At 35.5% G+C, this 20,792-nt stretch overlaps 1 protein-coding gene and 1 pseudogene across 6 annotated transcripts in view; both read right to left on the bottom strand.

Moving 5' to 3' along the window:
• Usp34 (ubiquitin specific peptidase 34) overlaps nucleotides 1-20,792 on the bottom strand; it is a 269,176-nt gene that overhangs the window by 142,768 nt on the left and 105,616 nt on the right. For all 5 annotated transcript variants that reach the window (XM_087216017.1, XM_087216020.1, XM_004867234.4 and 2 more), the window contains 4 exons: nucleotides 17,185-17,300; nucleotides 16,970-17,097; nucleotides 2,100-2,189; nucleotides 292-387 (listed from right to left, as the gene is read on the bottom strand). In XM_087216017.1, coding sequence (XP_087072143.1) covers nucleotides 292-387; nucleotides 2,100-2,189; nucleotides 16,970-17,097; nucleotides 17,185-17,300 — 430 coding nt within the window. The remainder of the gene's footprint in view (nucleotides 1-291; nucleotides 388-2,099; nucleotides 2,190-16,969; nucleotides 17,098-17,184; nucleotides 17,301-20,792) is intronic.
• Nucleotides 7,713-16,963, bottom strand: LOC147826942 (lupus La protein homolog pseudogene; annotated as a pseudogene). The gene has a single exon (XR_015452964.1). The product of XR_015452964.1 is annotated as a lupus La protein homolog pseudogene (transcript).

Raw genomic sequence — 20,792 nt, 5'->3', positions numbered from 1 at the left:
CTCAGGGGCACTGCGTCTGCCTGGCAAGTTAAAGGTCCTGAGTTTGATCCCCAGTACCAAAAAAAAAAAAAAAAAAAAGAAAAAGAAAAAAAGAAAAAAGAATTCTAAGAGTTACAGAAAAATCTTTCAAGTAAAAAACATTCTATTAGCCTTTGTTTCTCTTATAATTGTATACAAATAAAATGTTCTGTTATGATTATTATATAGAAAGTAGGAATGCTGGAGTATTATTTTTCAGAGTAAAGGCAATCCACACACAAATAATGTTTATCATAGTTGAGAGGTACTTACAGTGCATGTTTTTGTCTTCCTTCTCTTACAGTTTGAATGTAGTATACCAAATTATCAAAGAAAAGCTTCATCATGTTCAGTTCTTTTTCTGCCCACCTGACCCAATTAAAGAAAAAAAATCTTAAAACAAGCAGAGTAAGAAAATAAAATATATGTTTGCATAGAATTTATCTAAATGACTTTTCAATATAAACACTTTAAATCTACATGTTTTATTCATATTTCAATAGAGGAAAGACAAAAAGCAATACTCTCCAACTTCTCTATGAATATTGAAGTATCATTAATATCCAAACACTGAATACCTGTGAAGTGGATAACATGCCTGGTAGTGTGCTATTATAAGTAAGTTAATATTAAAAATAACATACCATTCCATAGGGATAAACTATGCTTCCTTGGTTGCTACATAACAGAATTTAGTAGTATATCTGGCATACAGAAGACATACAGTAAAGGCCGAGAATGTAGCTCAGGGGTACAGTGCCTGCCTGGCCAGCGTGAGGCCCTGAGTTCGATTCTCAGTACCACAAAAAAAAGACGAAGAAGACATACAGTATAAATTGAATGTTTTTTTAAAAATAGCCAATTTTTTTTTTTAATGATCTGGAAAAAAAAAAAAAAAAGAAAAGAAAATGCCTAAGTGTTAAGTTCCAAAACAATCTAGGAACACTAGAATAGAATAAAAATAGTGATAAAGATAATTGGGAGATCCAAGGATCTGTAACTTGTACTGTAATTATTTCACATAATACCTACTAGCAATTTATCTGCTAAAATTATAGATAATTAAGCATTAAAATTCTGAAAGTTCCTATGTAATTTGAATCATATCTTTACCATAGCCATAAGGACAGAAGTTACAATCACATGTTAATAGTTCAATGAAGGCTAAGTGTTAGAATAAAACACAAGGTAAGACATGCGTTTGAAACCAGCTCCCAAACACTTGCTGCATGTCTTCAGTTAAGTAAGCTGACCTCTTTAAGTCTGTCTGCTGTTTACCTGTAGAATTGCTAAAAATTTCTCATTTTAAAATACTGCCCATTATAAAGTTTAAGAAATAATGTGTATTCAAATACTGAATGGGGTGCTATGCATAACAGATTCATAACAAAGAAAGTTTTTGTTATTATTGATAACTAAACACAGGAACTCAGAGTGCTTTCAAAGAAATTCTTTTAAAATTAATTAATGACAAATTCTCTATAAAAATAAAGGAACAATAGGGTAGATTATCCCAAACAGAATGTTACATCTAGAAACAATTCTTAGTGAAGGAAAAAATTAAAGGAATCTAAGAATGTGTGAGTCTTATTCAGGAGTTCTCTGCTGTGGCCACATACATTAAAAATCTTCTTCCTAAAATGAAAGCACTAATTTGTACAGCATAATTCTTAAATTACAAAGAAAAGAAAAGTCAGATTTTTCTACTGACAGGGACATAATCTTCATAGGACTAACTGGTAGAGAAATCTCAGGAAATGCAAAATTCAATCTTTCTTGATACACACAAAAAAAGGTACTTGGCCATTTAAAACCATAATTGAGAACTATTATTTGGGCACTTGCCCATTTATTTATTTAGCACTACTGGAGATCAAACCCAAGGCCCCTCAAATGCTATGTAAGTGGCAGAAAAATTCTTTTAAAAACTTGTATGTCTTAGCTAGGTATCATGGCACATGTCTATAATCCCAGCTACTTTGGAAGCTGAAGCAAGGACATCACAATTGGAGGTCAACATGGCAACTTAGTAAGACATCAGCACTCCCTGGGTTCAAATACCATAAAAATAAGTAACTTACATTGTAATCCAATGTGTATCGTAACTGCTCCCAAACTGCTGAAAAGTACCAAATAGTTTTGGAAGAAGACGAAGTGAAATTACTACTGATCTGAAACAGCAAAAACAGATATTCACAGAATAAAATAATTTTAACTATCACTTACTAGCTTTTTATAGAAATTCAGCTATTTAAAAATATTAAATGTAAAAGGATATAACAAATTTTACATATAAGTACTCCTTACAATTTTTTTCTCTAAAGTATAAATTCATTTTATATATGCTAGGCCAAAAAAAAAAAATCCAATATTTTTGCCGGTGTGGTCACATATGCTTGTTAATACCAGCATTCAAGCGGCTAAGGAGAAGGATCATGAGTTCAAGGCTAATTTGGGCTACACACAGAGTTCAAGGCCACACAGCAAGAGTCTATCTCAATCTTATAAAATATTCAAAGTTTAAAATTTCAATCCAAGACTTTTAAAATAAAACATTGTAAATACCCGGCATCGATGCAAATGTAGAACATTTAAAGGTATTTCTTCCTGTGAAAAGATTCTTTAACAATTTATTGTTACCCACCCCCAATTATCACATATGATTTGCATTCGTGTTGAGAATCATGAACTTTTTTTTTTGTACCAGGGATCGAACTCGGGACCTTGCACTTGTGAGGCAGGCACCAGAACCACTGAGCTAAATCCCCAGGCCTTGAACACATTAATAATAGAAGTACACCACATATCTCAAGTGTGAAGGAACAGAAAAGGGAAAGGAAATCACTGAGAAACCTCAAGAAAATATGTGTGCATATATCCTGTCAAAGGAGCAGGTATGGGAAAGATATTGACTTGTAAATCTCAAAAATAGATCAGTGTTTGACTACATGAGTCTTACAAGAAACAGGACAAATTTTAATGAGGCACTGAGGTTTTTTTTTCCTTTCTTTTCTTTCTTTTAAGCCTAGAAGCCAAATTCCTTTGACACATTCAGAGACCGCCACAGGGACAGAGGACAAACTCCTGAGTGCTTAAGCCTTCACTCATTAAAAGAATGTTTGTGTTTTCTTATAAACCAGTCAAAGACTTAAAAGTGATTTTTGTGAACAATAACAAAACAGTGACACTTCACTTAGGCCTGCAGATGCTCAATAGGTAACTAAAAGCAAAACAAAGCTTGACGTTCATTTTGTAGAAGTTTGAATCCAATCCCTTCTCAGAGCTGGGCATGATAGCACATGCCTGTAATCCCAGCATTCTGGGAGTCTGAGACAGGAGGACTGTAAATTCTAGCCCAACTCGGGCAACACAGAGAAACCCCACCTCTGTCTTGAAAAAAAATTGTTTTTTAATAAGTCCAGGGATGTAACATAGTGTGAAAGCCCAAGGTTCAACCTTCAGTACTAAAGAAAAACAAAAACAAACAAAAACTCTACAAGATCACACCTATCAACTATAAAATGTTACACTGAGTCATCAACTTTTTTGCCCAAATAGTTTTGATATGCTTACAAAACTCTGTAAAAAAGGACTGTTAAATTCAAACTTACATAAATTCTTCCAGTAGCAAAAATGCCAAATACCAAATCACATGATCCTACACAACAACATCAGTCATCCAGAAAAGCAAGGCACTAATTTTACATTCAAGAGAAAAAGCTATTACCCTAAACTTCCCTAAGTATTTACATGAGTCTAAGAACTTCTTTTTAGGAGCCAATCCCAGTGCCCAGGAGGAGGCTCCCTGGGCCATAATAGCACCGCTCCCAGCTCAAAGGAGGTGAGCCAAGTGGGCACCAACAGCACCCCACCGCCCAGCCTGGTCAAAAATGAGAAGACATATAAACAAGTCTCAAAACCAGACTTCCAGATCACCTACAGAAACCTCAAAGGGAAAGGAGATGGAACAATCTGATACTCAACCATCTGGACTCCCTGAACCGGGAAAAAAAAAAAAAAAAGAGGATCTGGAAAAAATGAAATCAGAAATAATTTCTCACATAACAGCAGAGATTGTGCCCATAGTGCAAGACATGATTAATAAATCTAGAGAGGATACAGATAAAAAAAATAGAGGAGCTGAGGAACATGATGGAATCCATAAAACAGATACAAACAGATTTCCAGATTAAAAACTCCATTGAAAGCTTAGACAACAGAATGAGCCAATGTGAGGACAGAATTTCAGATATAGAAGATTGCAATTAGTGACAAGGCAAAAAAAAATTTCTTTAAAATTATAAGGAACCATGAGAAATCAATCATGCAGCTGCTAGACGATGCAAAGAATAACATAAGACTGATCATAGTCAATGAAGAAACAGGAGAGAGTGCAGATGACATAAAAAAACTTCACAGAAGTAATGGCAGAAAACTTTCCAAGCAGGGGAAAAGAACTTGACATACAGATAAGTGAGGCATATAGGATTCCAAATAGCCTTGATCAAAAAAAATCTACACAGAGGCATATAGTAGTTAGGATTCCAGAAATCCAACAGAAGAACAAAATTCTACAAGCAGTTAAGAGAAAAGAAACAAATCACATACAAAGGAAAGCCCATCAGAAACACAGCAGACTTCTCAATGCAAACCCCTCAAGGCTAGAAGAGCTTGGAGTGATGTATTTCAAGCCCTAAAGGCAAACAGCCCCCAACCCAGATTGATGTACCCTGCAAAACTATCTTTCAAAATGGATGGAGAAATAAGATACTTTCATGACAAAGAGTACCTTAGGAACTTCATGAATACCAAACCAGCACTCCAAAAAATTTTAGACAATATCCAAGGAAAAGACAATGAGGATCACAAGCCCAGGAAGGCCAGCAGGATGAATCTGTTGGGCGGGACAAGACATTAAATGCAAAGAGAGAGAATCCAATAAAAACAAAAAGTCATGACAATGATAAGTCAATACATACCCATTATAATCATCAATGTTAATGGTCTCAATTCACCAATCAAAAGAAACAGACTGGCAGAATGGGTCACAAAGCAAGATCCAACAATATGCTGCATACAAGAAACACACTTAATTCAAGAAGAAACTCATAGACTGAAAGTTAAAGGGTGGAAAACAATACTCCATGTGACAGCAACCCGAAAAAAAGCAGGAGTAGCTATTCTCTTTCCAGATCAAGTGGATTTCAAACTAAAATCTGAAACACTTCTGATCTCAAGAATTTGAGATACGGGATACTCCACTTGTATGTACAAATCTATTGTGAACAATGTGTTTTCATTCATCTGAAGTAAAAACTTAAAAACAGAACTGTTGGTTCTTAGCAGTAATACAAGTAATTTCTATATTGTTTTCCAAAATGGTTTCATCATCTTACATTCACATTAGCAGTATTTGAAAGTTCTAACTGGTTCACACTTAAGCTGACATTTGTTCTTTTAAAACTTTTTAAACTTCATCTCCCTAATGAGTGTATAAAACAATCTTGTTATTGTACTGATTAGTATTTTTCTGATTCTAGTGTTGCACACCTTTCCTTGTGCCGTACTGGCTATTTATCATCTTCTTGTGTCTACTTTCTGACTGAGTTGTCTATTAATAAGCTGTAAGAGTTCTTTATATATTCTAGCCATAGGTTACATGTATTATAAATATGGCCTGTTTAAGGACTACTTTTCATTTTCTTAATGATGTCATTTAAAGTTCTAAATTTTAATGGAATCTCATTTATCAATTTTTTTCTTTTATACATCATGTTTTTTGTATCCTAGGAAATTCTTGCCTACCCTAAATTCAAGAACATTTTCCCTTATAATTTCTTAAAGTTTTATAGTTTTAGTCTTTCATATTTAGGTTCATAGATATTTCAAGTTATCTTTATGTATGGAAATAAAGGGTTGAGGTTAATTTTTTACATACAGATAACAGGTGTTCTAGTACCATTTGCTGAAAAAACTATCTTTTCCTCTGCTCTTGAGTTTATGTTCTACAAAATGTTAATGTTAAATAATCTTTCAAAACTCAGTGGACCATATATGTGTGGTTCTATTTCCAGATTTTCTGTTTTATTCCAGTGATCTATATGTCTTTCTTTATGCCAACACTGCCTTGATTACTGTAGCTTTAGAGGAAGTCTTAAAATTAGGTAATAAGGGCCAGGGATTTAGCTCAGTGGTTCTGCCGCCTACCTCACAAGTGCAAGGTCCTGAGTTCGATCCCCAGTACAAAAATAAAAAAATTAGGTAATAAATGTCTTCCAACACTGTTTTTTTCTTTTTACTTTTCTAGGTCCTTTGTACTCCTACATAACTTTTAAATTTCAATATCCAATTCTTCATTTATAGCAAGTATACACAGACCTGAATTTTTATATATACCTTGTGTTTTCGAATCCTGCTAAATTCAAATACAAGTTCTAGGAGCTCCTAGAGATTTCATAGTATTTTCTCTGCAGATGATCATTTCATCTACATATAAAGATTTTACTTCTACCTTGTCAATCCTAATTGTTTCTTTTTATTGCCAGACTATTTTGGTTTGGGCCTATGTTTCAAAGTTTAATGGACAGATGAAGGGTATGCATATCTGCCCTTCTTCTCCACCTTAGGGAGAAAGCATTGTATCTTTTCCATTCATATAAGATGTTTTTGCTGGAAGTATGGAGTACATGTCTTTAATCTGTTGAGAAGGTTCTGTTCTACTTCTAATTTCCTGATAGCTTTTACCATGAACAGCTGTAAAATTTAGTCCAATACTTTTTCTCCAACTACCGACAGGATCATATGGCTTTTTCCTTTCCTCTGTTAAAATGATGACTTCTGGGGGTGGATCTTCTAAATGCTGAACCAACACTGCCATCCCTATAACAAAACCACTTTCTACATCCTGCCAGATCTGACTTCTAATAGTTTGTTTTGTTAAACAAATTTCTATCTATGTTCATACTTTTTTCTTCTATTATCTTTATCCAGTTTTGGTATTAGCACAATGTTGAGTTCCTAAAATGAGGGGAGAAGTGTTCCTTCTTTTTTCTGCTTTACATGTTTGATATAATTTATCAGGTAAAAGGTATATAAGCCTGTTGTTGTCATATAGGTAGGTTTACAAGCTAGGAATACACTTTCTTTTAATAGTTGCTATTTATATTTTATATTTCCTTCAGAGTCAGTTTCATTAATTTGTCTCCCAAGGTACTTCTTAGAAGGTGTGAAGTTTATTTCAAAAAGGATTTTTAAAATATGCTTTCTATATCCTTTTAAATTCTGTAAAATCTGTGGTAATGTCCTCTAAATTTTGATATTGTAATTTTAAAACTGTATAACTGATATTGTGTAACAGGAAGAAAGGGTCTAAAGGAGTAGGGGAATTGGGACAGGTAGGGGAAAGGAAAGAAGAGTAAAGAAAAAATATGAGAAAAGGAAAAAAAAAGTGGAAACAAAGTCTTTGCAAATAGAGAAGGGTGGAGGGGGTGAAGGGAAGGGAGGGGAAGGGGAAAAACTAAGAACCAAGATATATCATGTAAAGGTCCAAGATCCCAATGATGAATCTAACTGTATTTTATATCTAAAATTTATCATTAAACTTAATGCAAAAAAAAAAAAAGAACTTCTTTTTAACCAAAAGCTTTATTACTAGGCAACAGTATGGTGTTCCTATGAAAAATACTAATTCAATCGTTTTTGTTTTTTCTGCGGTGCTGTGGATGAAACCTAGTGCCTCACACACATTAGGCTAGGCAGGGCTCTTCCCAGTTCTTTAATACAGCTTGGTTTGGTTTGTTTTGTTTTGTTTTGTTTTGTTTTGTTTTGTCTTAGAAGAGACACATTCACTAGTGGTCTCCACAGTGAAAGTCAAGTGCGGATGGTTTTGTCTAGTCCTAAACTCCATATTTAAGAAGTATATTTTATAAAACATTAATCATTATAAATTATAAGTAGCTGACATAAAAAGCTGTCAAAATGTGGATATAATAATCCCTAAGGAGAGAAAACAAAATATATACTGCTGTCCATTTCTTAATAAATGAACCTCTAAGCAAAGAAGATCTGTGAAACATGCAGTGATTTTACTCAAGAAATGCATTCTACACATAGGCAATAAATTTGAACATGTGGTTTAACATACCTAGAAATGGCTCAAGAAAAGGCCAAAACTAGTACAATGAATAGATTCCCAGAAGAGTATCAACTCAATTCTTGGGAGGCCAGAGATTTCAAGGGTACCTAGGCAGAAGATATGGACCTACCTTTTATTAAACATAGAATACCAAAGCGAATGATTACAACCAAATGCCTATTTCCATCCTACTCACTGGGCAGCAGTCCTACCTTATTCATCCTTGGTAACAAATACTAAGACTTTTCATTATGGGATCTGCTATCTGTTTTCAATTTATCATGCTCTCAAATTATGGCAACATTCTAAAAGCAAGTCTATGATGTGTTTCTGTGCATAAGTTTAAAACTTTTATGTACAGCTGAAATGTTACTGTGTATCTCAAAAAACAATCAAAGGTTAAATATGAATAGGATAAATGTATCAAAGGAGGAGACCATATATGCATGATATAAAAGTGTTTTAAGTGGTTCTGAATAAGTGATACAATTATGGATGATTTATAGGAAACCATAATTTTCTTTTTCAGATCTCTGCAATTCACAAGTAAGAAGTCTACGTTTTGTTGGTCTTTGGTTTGTTTTGCATTACTGGGGATTGAACCCAGGGCCCTTTGCCCTTAACTATATCCCCAGCCCTTTCTGTTCTATTTTTTATGCTTTGCTGAGGCAGGCTCTTGCTAAATTGCTAAACTGCCCGGAGTGAATCAACTAGGGATCCTCCTCCGAAAGGCTTCCAGCATGAGTCTATGTTATCACTTGACAAAAATCCTTAAGTTCATTTGATAAATGGAATATGGCCAGAGAAAAACAAAGACAGTATAACATAGTGCCTGACAAGTACATGGCCCTCAGTCTGATTCTCAGTAACACACACACACACACACACACACACACACACACACACACAAAACAAAGGAAAAAAAGGGTGACAGGTGCATGAGCCATAGCAAGCAAAGACCTGCAAAGAAAATTAAAATTTACAAAACAAAAGGGAGAAAAATATTGCCCAGCATGACAGTGCACACTTGTAATCTCAGCACTCAAAGAGGCTCAAGCAGGATTGCTTTGAGGTCAACCTGAGCTACATAGGGAGTTTGAGGCCAGACTAAACTACATAGTAAGACCCTATCTCAACAACAAACAAACAAACAAAATCTTGAAGTACATAAAAAATTGGCATCAAAATGGAACAAAAGTAAAATTGTGGTAAACAAATTAAGCTTGCAATGGCCCATTTGTTTGCCTCAGCATAAGGCTAAACTTTCTTATTAATATTAGCAACCTTATGCAACACTGTTCTATTACTGTGATAGTAAACTCAGGGCTAGGTTTGGAGAAAGGAAGCTTATGATGAGTACAAGGTCTCTCAATCTGAGCACCTGGAAATTCACTGAGGAGAACTGTCCTCTCTGTGTCGTAGGATGTACAACAGTATCCCTGGCCTGAAAAAGTAACTCCAGTCTCATTTGGGGTGACAACAAGAAATATCTCCAGGCATTGGCTCAGAAAAAATAACCTGCTGCTAAGAAATAATGGTTTATCATGGAACACAGATTAATAATGTTTACATGAAAACTTCGCTAATCTCATCATCTTCTATGTACTTGACATGCTGCATGTATTTCCAGGCTGTAAATGCCACTATCTTCCAAGTTTGTCATATAAGACTACTACCATTCACAGTAAGATTAGAATGATACAGCAAATATCTAAGGAGCAAAGTTTGAAGACATGATTACATCAATGTAAATTTACTGAATAGTCAAAAATCCATTAAATAACCATTGTGAGCCGAGCATAGTGGTACAGGCCTGTAATCCTAGTACTTGGAAGGCTGAGGCAGGAGGATCACAAGTTCAAGGGCAGCCTGGATTACACAGCAAGCTGAAGGCTAGCCTGTGCAACAAAGCAAGACCCTGTCTCAAAAACAAAACACCAAAAATAAATTAATAACTTGTGGTATTAGGGTACAGGGACTGCCTCCGACAAATGAATAATGCTTCAATTTGGAGGTGGACAACTGGTACAGTACTTAATAAACAGATTTCTGGATTGATTTTTTCATTTTATATACAGATTTTTAATTATGTCTGTTAAACTCTCTTACTTTTTAACAGATAGGCTTGTAAGGATTTGCCCATATCATTATATAATCTTTGAAAACAAGACTTTTTTGTTGATTTGTTTTAAGGCACTAGGGATTGAACCACTGAACTATATTCCTAGTCCTTTTTTATTTTCATAGAGTCTCACCAAGTTGCTCACATTGGGCTCCACCTCACAATCCTCCTGCCTCGGCCTTCTAAGTAGTTGGGATTATGGATGTGTACCACCATGCACTGCTGAAAATAGGACTCTCATTTTGGGGTGATGGTGGTGTAGAGACAAGATCTCTGCCTGTGTGGTCCAGGCAATGCTCAAACTCACAATCCTCCTGCCTCAGCCTGAAGTAGCTAGAATTATAAAAGTACAGCACCATGCCCTGCTGAAAATAGGACTTGGAGGGTGGAGGACATTAAATTAGGGTCTCAACATGTAGCCTAGGTTGGACTCAAATTCTAGATCCTCCAGGGCCAGGGATTTAGCTCAGTGGTTCCGCCGCCTGCCTCGCAAGCGCAAGGTCCCGAGTTCAATCTCTGGTACCAAAAAAAAAAAATTCTAGATCCTCCAGCTTCAGCCTTCTGGGTGCTGGGATTACAGGCATGTGTGACCATGCCCAGGTGAAAAGAGAATTCTTTTTCTTTGGTACCGGGGATCGAACTTGGAACCTTGTCCTTCCTTGCAAGGCAGGTGGCAGAACCACTGAGCTCAATCCCCAGCCCGAAAAGAGAATTCTTTTTTTTTTTCCCTTCGAAAAGAGAATTCTTAATGGCTGCATATTTCACTTTTCACTTGGGGTTAGGTTATTAAAGTATAACAAACAAATATACGCATATAAATCAAAGTGCATAGTTCAAAATTTAAGGTAAACACATTTGTACAATATCACCAACCAGACTATACTCCACCACGTCCCCTTCCATACATGAACCCAAGGTACAACAGTTTACCTGTTTTTAAACTAAGCGGAGTAGAGTAATGGTACTTTGCAACTAGCTTCTTTCACTTAATATTTTGTTTATGAAATTCATCCACACTGCTCCACCACAGTATTTCATTCTATGAACAGTCCCTAATTATCCATTCTATGGGATTTGGCATTCAAACAGCTATACAAAAGTTATTTTGAAAAAAGTGCTGCTATGAACATTCTTCAATATGTCTTTTGGTAGCAACCTGGATGGATTTCTATTAGGTACATACTTACTAGGTACATACTTAAAAAGTACATACTTAAAACTGCTGATCATAGGGTACACAGATATATATATATATATATGAGAGTATAAAGTGATACAACCACTTTTCAAAACATACTTTCACCAAGACTGTTAAAAGAAAACTAACTTTAGGGCTGGGGCTTTAGCTCAGTGGTTTCGCCGCCTACTGTGCAAGCGCAAGGACCTGAGTTCGATCTCCGGTACTAAAAAAAAAAAAGAAAACTAACTTTGGTGGTGGTGGGGGCTGAGACAGGGTCTCGCTTTGTAGTTCAAGTTAGGTCTGAACTATGTAGCCCAGGATGGCCTCAAACTCACAGAAACCCTCCTGCCTCAGCCTCCTGAGTGCTGGGATTAAGACATGTGCCAAAAATTGACATTTTCTAATTAACTGCTACAAAAAGAGTGTTTTTAGGTCCTGAGTTCGATCCCCAGTACACACAAAAAAGCATTTTTTAAAAAATGCCAAATAAAGTAAATGGTCCACCAAAAAAATTCTATTAATGATTTCTCTTAACTACATGAACCAGCAATTTTTTCTATTGTGACTGCAGATTCAAAAGTAGAAAATAAAATATTGTATATATTTTAAAAGTTCAATTATAGAAAAGGGAAAGCGAGGACAAGGGCAAGGAAAATAAAAGGAATTAAAATGTCTTATGCACAATTATCAACTCCCCATGATTAATGCAATCATTATATACTGTAAATATGTACTAATAACTTTGTATAGTACAGAAAAGATACTATAAAGCATTTAGATATTCAACAAAATTATAGCAAGCATAAGCAGATATGAGTTATCACCACAGACACAATTTCATTCATCAGAAAATGGAACATTACAAAAGCAGTCTAAATTGAGTGAAAATTGAAATCATACCAATGGAACAGCACTGAAGAATCAAGAAAATTGTAATCATTTAAGCCTTGATGTTAACTATACATGTTATGTGACAAAAATCAAATTATAGAAAAAATCTAATCTTTAAAAATTAAATTAACTGATAGTTAAAAATTACATATTAACCGGATAATATGACACTTTAGTACATTGTATGCAGGGATAGTGACATATGCTTGTATTCCCAGCACTCTCACAGTGCTGAGAGGAAGATTCAAGTTTGAATTCAGCCTGGTCATTTTAGCAAGAACCTGTCTCAACATAAAAGAGGGAAAAGGGAGGGATAGGGATGTAGCTCAGTGCAAAGGACCTGGGTTTAATGGGGGGGGGGTCCCACACACATGTATGATGCTTACTTAAATCAGATAAAAAATATCTACTTCCTTTAACATTGTATCTGGCTTATCAAAAACGAGAAATTAGAAATATTTATTGCTAAATGGATGCACATTGAGGTGGTACTCTTAAGTGAAATAAACAGGAAACGTGTAAATACCGAATAGTTTCTCTAGTGTGAGAAACTGAAAGTGTAAATAAGGACTAAAAAGTATAATAGATAATGTGAAATAGGAAGAAAAGGGGCAAAGGGGAGGGAGAAGTGGGAGGGTAGGGGAAAGGAAAGAAGGGAATGGAATTAATATGAAAAAATGAAAAAATGGAAACAAAGTCTTTGTAAATAGGGAGAGATGGAGGGGTTTGAAGGGAGGGCAGGGGAAGGGGGAAAAATAAGAATCAAGAGAGTATGTAAAGGTGCGTATCTCCAATGATGAATCTCATTATATTGTACACCTAAAATGTACCAATAAAAGGATATACAAAAAAAAATTGTATCTGGCTTATGTCTTTATAGTAACAGCTTTCCAATGTTTTCTTCTAGGTTTTTTTTTCTTTTTATATAGTATATATTTTGTTATTTTATACTAATACATTCTCATATTACAAAGGCAATTTAGTGGAAGAATCTTCCTTTTGATAATTTGAGTCATTTGAACACAAACAGAACTATACATTTTTTTAAAAATGTGTGTGGATAACAACAACAAAGTGACAAGTTAAAACATGAACAAAATAATTGTCCTTTTTTACAGGTAGACACTGAAGTGGACCTAATTCGTTTTTCTTTTTAAAAGCCTCCAAAGACAAAAAGCAGCTTAAAATCTAAGATGAATAAAAAAATATTCGTTACTAAACTACTGGTCTCCAGCACCATTTTTTGTTTTCTGTTGTTTTGATGCAGGTTCTTTGTCTGTTTCTTCTCTTGCTCTTTTCACTGGTCCAGCTGCACCATTTTCATCCTGTTTTTCATCACTATCAAATTTTGTTTTTTTGCCTCGAAACTGTACTTTTCCTTTAGCAGATCCAGGCTGGGCAGCTTTATCTCCTTTCCCTTTTCCTTTAAATCTGCGACCTTTTGATTTCCATTTGTTTAGGGATTCTTGTTGATCTTCTATGATTTTTTTCAAAGCTTCTTTCTCCACCTCTCCTTCCAGTACTTCCCACATCACTTCTTTGTTCCTGAATTGTAGGGTACCATTGTTTGCATCTTTGGATTTATCCAGTGCTTTCTTGGCTTTTTCTTTAAATAGAATTACTCCCTCTTTTGCTCCTCTGACAAAGTCTATGCATTTTATTTCACCATGATTTGAGAAAAGGACATGCAAATCTTCTCTACAGGTCTGATCATCTAAGTCACCTGAGAACTTCAGCAAGCATCCAATCTTTTCTTCTAGAGATTTCATTTCAGCATCTTCTGCTAACTTGTTTTTCTTCTTGCTCTTGATTTAGCTTCCACTTTATTTTGCTTTCTTTAATTTTTCTTTGCAAAATAATCTTCGTTAGAAAGTATTAGCAAGTCTGTGTCTTTATACTTCTGGCTCGGAGTTTCTACAAACTTCTTAGCAGATTCAATGTTATCAAACACAGCAAATATTGATCCCTTAAATGTTTTCTGTAATGTTCTTCTCATCTGGATATTTAGTACTTGACCTTTATCTTCTAGCTATTCTTTGATATCATCGAGGGTTGCATCCGTTGGGAAGCCTTTAATATAAACTGATCTGTTTTTTACATCATTTTTATACTCATCAGTCACTTCAGGGAGGGGTTTGTTTGGAGATGTTCTGATTTTAGTTTTATCTTCACTGATTTCCATGAGTTCTGCTTTAGATTTGCTCAATGCTTCAACTATTACATTAAAGTCTGTTGTTAGGCGATTGAGCCTGTTGAATATTATTATTCCCAAGGGTACCCAGCCTTCATCCAATTTGATCTGTTCCTTTAAAAATTTGTCCCGTGGCAAACTGAAGTCTTCAAAATATACTTTAAGGCTGTGGTCCCGCATGCGCGCCACAGGTTCACTAACAACTAAGACCTCCCCACTCAGTGCTGCTGGCCTAACTAAAGCACTCAAAGAAGATGGGCGCCCTCCCAGCCTCTTCTAGGTTTTGAAGTGTACAGTTCATTTTTGCCATCTATAGTCATTGTACTGTGCCACAGCACACCAAAATTTCTTGCTCCTAACTATAACAACACCCACCGATGCACCTTTCCCCATCATTTCTTTCTCGCTACTCTTTTCATAGTCTCTTGTACCTACCACTCATGTCTCAATTTCTATTTGTTTAGCTTTTGGAGTCTACACGAGAGATATGTAGTACAGTACTTGTCTTTCTCTGCCTGACATTTGTAACACAGTGATCTCTGGTTTCCTTCATGTTGTTACACAGGACAGGATTTCATTCTTTATGGCTGAATAGTATTCCTTTGCATATATATACTGCTTTTCTTTATCCACTGGCTCATTGATGGACACTTAGGTTGCTTCCCGTTTCTTCGTTATTGTGAACAGTGCTGCACTAAATATGAGAGTGCACATGTCTCTTCAACATATCAATTTTATTTCCCTTGGATACATACTTAGTAGTGAGAATGCTACATATTGTAGCTGTGTTTTTTAATTTTTAGAGGAAACTCCATACTGTTTTCCATAATAGTTGTATTAAATTCACATTCTCACCAACGGCATGCAGGATTCTCTTTTCTCCACATCTTTGCCAATACTATCTTCAGTATTTTGGTTCTTTTTGGTACCGGGGATCGAACTTGGGTCCTTCCACTTGCAAGGCAGGCGGCGGAACCACTGAGCTAAATCCCTGGTCCTCAGTCTTTTTTTTTTTTTGGTACCAGGGATCGGGTCCTTGTGTTTGTGCAGCAGGTAGCGAAACCACTGAGCTAAATCCTCAGCCCCTGCAGTCTTTTTGATACCTTTCTTACTTGAGTAAGGTACTATCTCATTGTGGTTTTTGGTTTGCATTTCCCTTATGAGTAACGAGCATTTTCTCATGAGCTCATTATCCATTTTTTAACCACATTATTTGTTTCTGTGCTATTCAATTTCTTGAGTTTGTTATATTTTCTGGATATAAACATCCTATCAGATGTATAGTTTGCATGTATTTTCTCCCACTTTTGTAACCACTTGAATTTTGAGTAACATATATGAGATGTATGGGTTTAATCAAAGAGCCACTAATCTAATACTTTTATACACTACAAATATTGAGACCAAAAAAATCCATTCACATGGAAAAACAGCACCATATCCAAAATGTTTATACTGTACTTTAGTTTAAATTTAATTTCCTTTATTTAGATTCTTTCATATAAAAAATAAGACAGTTAAAGAACATTTGGGTGCAATCTGAAAACAAACCAATCACCACTGTGTTCCCATAATGAGGAAAAAAGTAAGTACAGACAATCCTCGTTCAATGAACGAGTTCTGGTCCTGCAACTAGCTTGTTAAATGAATTGGTCACTAAATGAGGAACTGTATATAATATGTATGTACATTACAATATTCAGAACAAAGAAATGGTCAAAGAACACTCCCAACTTGATGACTTGGTTTTTACTCACATAACTCTTACATGAAATAAGATATAACAGAACATAAAACTACAGTACTGTATTGTATAGTACAATCAGCAAAAATTACAGTACTGTATAAACAAGGTATACTGTATAAAAGAGACAATGAGGCTCTATAAGCAAGATGCACAGAACTGTAACCAAAAAAAAGGTCATTAAGTTCAAACTAACTATTAAACAGGTTGGTTGTTAAACAAGGAGTATCATATCATGTTTCTGTTAGAGGATCTAACCAAGGGTACTGAAAAGTGAAGAAAGCTGGGCATAGTGGTGCACACCTGTAATCCCAGCATGTGTGAGGCCAAGGCAGGTGGATTGCTCCAAGTTCAAGGCCAGTCTGGACTACTTAGCCAAACTCTAACTTAAAAGACAAAATAAGGGCCGGGGATTTAGCTCAGTGGTTCCGGCACCTGTCAAGCAAGTGCAAGGTCCCAAGTTTGATCCCCGGTACCAAAAAAAAAAAAAAGACAAAATAAAACCCAAGTCCTGAAGAAACCAGTGATAAAATATTAACCCAGTGAAAGAGGTCTTTAAACCTAACAAAAATCACAATAATTAAAACAAAAATATAGATTGAAAAGTGCACATTAAATACTACATCTAATAAGAAGGCACTAAAAGAACTGTTGACTACTTTGTAAAAAATGTTTAAATTCTTTTTTACCTGTTGTTTCCTAAATTTTCAAGGCAACCTTCAATGAATCTCATTCGAATCTGTCTATCAGTAAACCAACATACCAAGGAACAAAGAAGTTTCTCTGCTTCATTTATTAATCCTTCAGAAAGGTTAACCTGTAAGAAATGTATATACATAAAATTACTATTTATCTTGATTTCATTATGCTGCAATTTTTTATTCTTTTGACTTAAATAACTTACGGCATCATCATCTTGGACTATATCCCACAATAACGTGTTTCCTTTTTTACAAACATTGTCCAAATTAATGTCTGTCACAGCACTACTGTTGAACTGATGTTTATGAACTGCAGGTCCTGCAGGAGCAAAGCACAGCACAAGACTGCATGTGAATGTAATAAGGAATTAAAGCATTCATAAAGTTATCAAATCTGAAGAAAAGTATAAAAATAAAGTTTTCTTAGATTACAAAATAAAAACACAACATTAGCACAATTATTTTATTAATGGAAACATAGCATTGTATTATCGTCAAGGCTAAAGTAACAGTTTTCTTTCCACAGTCACTACTATTACTAATGATTAATGTTTTTCACATATCAAGAATACTGTATATAAATATTTAAAACTCAAAGAATAAGGAGGCAATTTATATGAAGCAATTCTTTAACCAACACACATTCCTCGAGATCACCATCTGTATAGTTTGTTATAATCCCTATAGCCAGGAAAAATTACTGGGTGATTTGCCAAAAACAGTCAAATTAAGCTTCTTTTATACCAATGCTTTCTAAGAGGTAGGGAAAATAGTAATTCATTCTATTATCTAAGTTTAAAAAAATCCTTTTTTTCTGGTTTTGTTTTTTGCTGTACTAGTTATTAAACAGAGGGCCTTTGGACCAAGCTACATCCCTAGGCCTTTTATTTTTTTGAGACAAGGTGTCATTAAGTCATTAAATTGCCCAGGTAGGAGCAAATCTGCAATCCTGCTGCTCCAGCCTCCCAAAGCCCCAGAATCACAGACATGTTCCACCAATGCTCCGCTTGGTTTATTATTTTTATTTTTCTGATTTTTAGAGACAAGAGTCTCACTATGTAGTTCAGGTTGGCCTTGAACTCACTATGTTGGCTTCAAATGTGCGGTGACCCTAGCCAGGCATAGTGGTCCACGCCTGTGATCCCAGCACTCGGGAGAATAAGGTAGGAGGATCACCAGAAGTTCGAGGCTAGCCTGTACTACACAGTGAGTTCAAGGCCAGCCTGAACTACATAGCAATACCCTGACTCAAAAAAAATAAAAATAGGGGCCGGGGATTTAGCTCAGTGGTTTGGCTGCCTGCTGTGCAAGCGCAAGGACCCAAGTTCAATCCCCGGTACCAAAAAACTAAATAAATAAAATAAAATAAAAATAATAAAATAAAAATCAAATTTGTGGCAACCCTTCTGCTTCAGCCTCCCAAGTGCTGGGATGACAGGCATGCAGTACCTACCACATCCGGCTAAGTTCATTTTTTTTTTTAAATTTTGGTACTAGGGATTGAAATCAGGACCTTGCGCTTACAAGGCAGGCACAGTACCACTGAGCTTAGCCCCCAGCTAAGCTCATTTTTCAACAACTTACCATGAAATTTATTTATAGAAGTGTACATGTATAAGGATTTCATTAAATTGAGAACTGTGACCATCACTTTTATCAATTTTTAGAATATTTTTACTACTTCAAAATGGTCTCTGTTCCTAGTTAACCTATGATTGCAGACCCCAACCGTAACCTGTTTTATCATCCCCATAAATTAGCCTTTTCTAGAAATTTCATGTGAAAGGAATTATGTCTTTTTTATCTGGCTTCTGTCATTTACCATGTTCTTGTTCTTTTTCTTTTTAGCAAGTTGTGGTACATCCATGTTAACATATATTATCAGTAGTGTGTTCCAATCTATCACTATACGATATTACATTTTATTGATATATTCACCAGGTAAAGGACATTTGGAAAAGGCCTAGTTTGAGGATGTTATGAATAATGCTGCCATAAACATCTGTTTAATAACTCTTTGGATGGACTCATGCTTTCATTTTTCTGGGTTAATAGCTAGGAACTGCTGTGTCTTTTTTTGGTACTGGGGATTGAACTCATGACCTTGCGCTTGCGAGGCAGGTGGTGGCATCACTGAGCTAAATCCCCAGTTGCTGTGTCATAGATATGTATCTTTTTAAGACTGCCAAACTAGGGGCCGGGGATTTAGCTCAGTGGTTTTGCCGCCTGCCTTGTAAGCGCAAGGACCCGAGTTCGATCCCCGGTACCAAGAAAAAAAAAAAAAAAGATTGCCAAACTATTTTTTTCCCCACTCCACTGCCCTTCCTTCATCCCCTCCACACTTCCTTATTTACAAAGACTTTGTTTCCATTTTTTTCCTTTTCTCATACTTATTCCTTTCCCCTACCCCTCCCATTTGCCCTTCTTCTTTGGACCTTTTCTTCCAATTTCACATTACCTATTATGCATTTTGATCCTTATTTACACTTTCAGTTTATCACACCAGAGAAACTATTCGGTATTTATACGTGTGTCCTATTTATTTCACTTAAGAGTATGGCCTCAATGTATATCCATTTAGCTATAAATGTCTCTAGTTTCTCATTCTTTATGGTTGAGTAGTACTTTTTATTTTTTAAAACCCCACATTTTCTTTATCCAGTCTCCAGTTGATGTGCAGTTGGGCTGTTTCCAAGTTTTAGCTATTGTAAACGTATTGTACACATAAAATGTACCAATAAAATTAATGAATAAAAAAAGAAATTATGCAATCCAAGGTATTGATAGCATGGCAGTAAAAACAACAATTAAGTGATTTAATTACATCAAGATAGTTAATGGATGTAACTGTAATGGATTACAACTGTTTTGCAGAGTTCTGGTTCATGTATTTAAACTACAGATAGGCTTATAAAAGGTTCAGGAGTGCTACCAAAATTTGGTCAAATAAAAAACCTTTGCTAAATACTAGATATCTAAGTAAAGTTAAAACGTATCTTTCTTAAAAAAAAAAAACCAAACATATCTTTCTTAATGAATGCTTAATAATAGTTTAATGTACAGCTAAATGGATCCACCTAAAGACCATACTCTTAAGTGAAACAAATTGGACACAAATGTGTAAATATTGCATTATTTTTCTGCTGTGAGAAACTGAAAGGGTAAATAAGGACCAAAATGTATAATACATAATGTGAAATAGGAAGAAATTGTTCAAAAGAAAAGAGGAGCCAGGGATTTTGCTCAGTGGTGCCGCTGCCTGCCTGGCAGGCAGAAGGTCCTGAGTTCAATGCCCTGTACAAAACAAAAACAAAAACCGAAACAAAGAGGAAACCCAGAAAAGGAAAGAGGAACTGAGAAGGGGGTAGGGGGTAAAGAAGGGAAAAGAAAAAAATGAGAAAAGAAGGAAAAAAATAGAAACAAAGCTTTTGTAAATGGAGGGGGGTGGAAGGGAGGCCAGGGGACTGGGAGAAAAAGAGGAATCAAGATATACCATGTACAGGTACAAATTCCCTATGATGAATGTGGTCATTAGGTATATTTAAATTGTACCAATAAAATGGATTTTTTAAAAAATTGCCAGACTAAAGTGGTTTTGGTAGTACATACTTGTGATCTCAGCACTCTGAGAGGCTGAGGCAAGAGGATTACAAGTTTGAGCTCATCCTGGGAAACTTAGTGATTGTCTTGGTTTGTATCTAGAACCACCCCCCACCCCACCCCCGACACGTCTGCCTCATGCACTCATAGATGGAGCTTTGGGGAAGTGACTGGATCATGAGGAAGTGATATTCATCGGTGGATTACCAAA

This window comes from Heterocephalus glaber, unplaced genomic scaffold, assembly GCF_053883595.1.
Source record: "Heterocephalus glaber isolate CG9 unplaced genomic scaffold, H.glaber_assembly_v1.0 deba00001457, whole genome shotgun sequence".
NCBI classification, from domain to species: domain Eukaryota; kingdom Metazoa; phylum Chordata; class Mammalia; order Rodentia; family Bathyergidae; genus Heterocephalus; species Heterocephalus glaber.
This window is presented reverse-complemented; position numbering and strand designations above follow the sequence as displayed.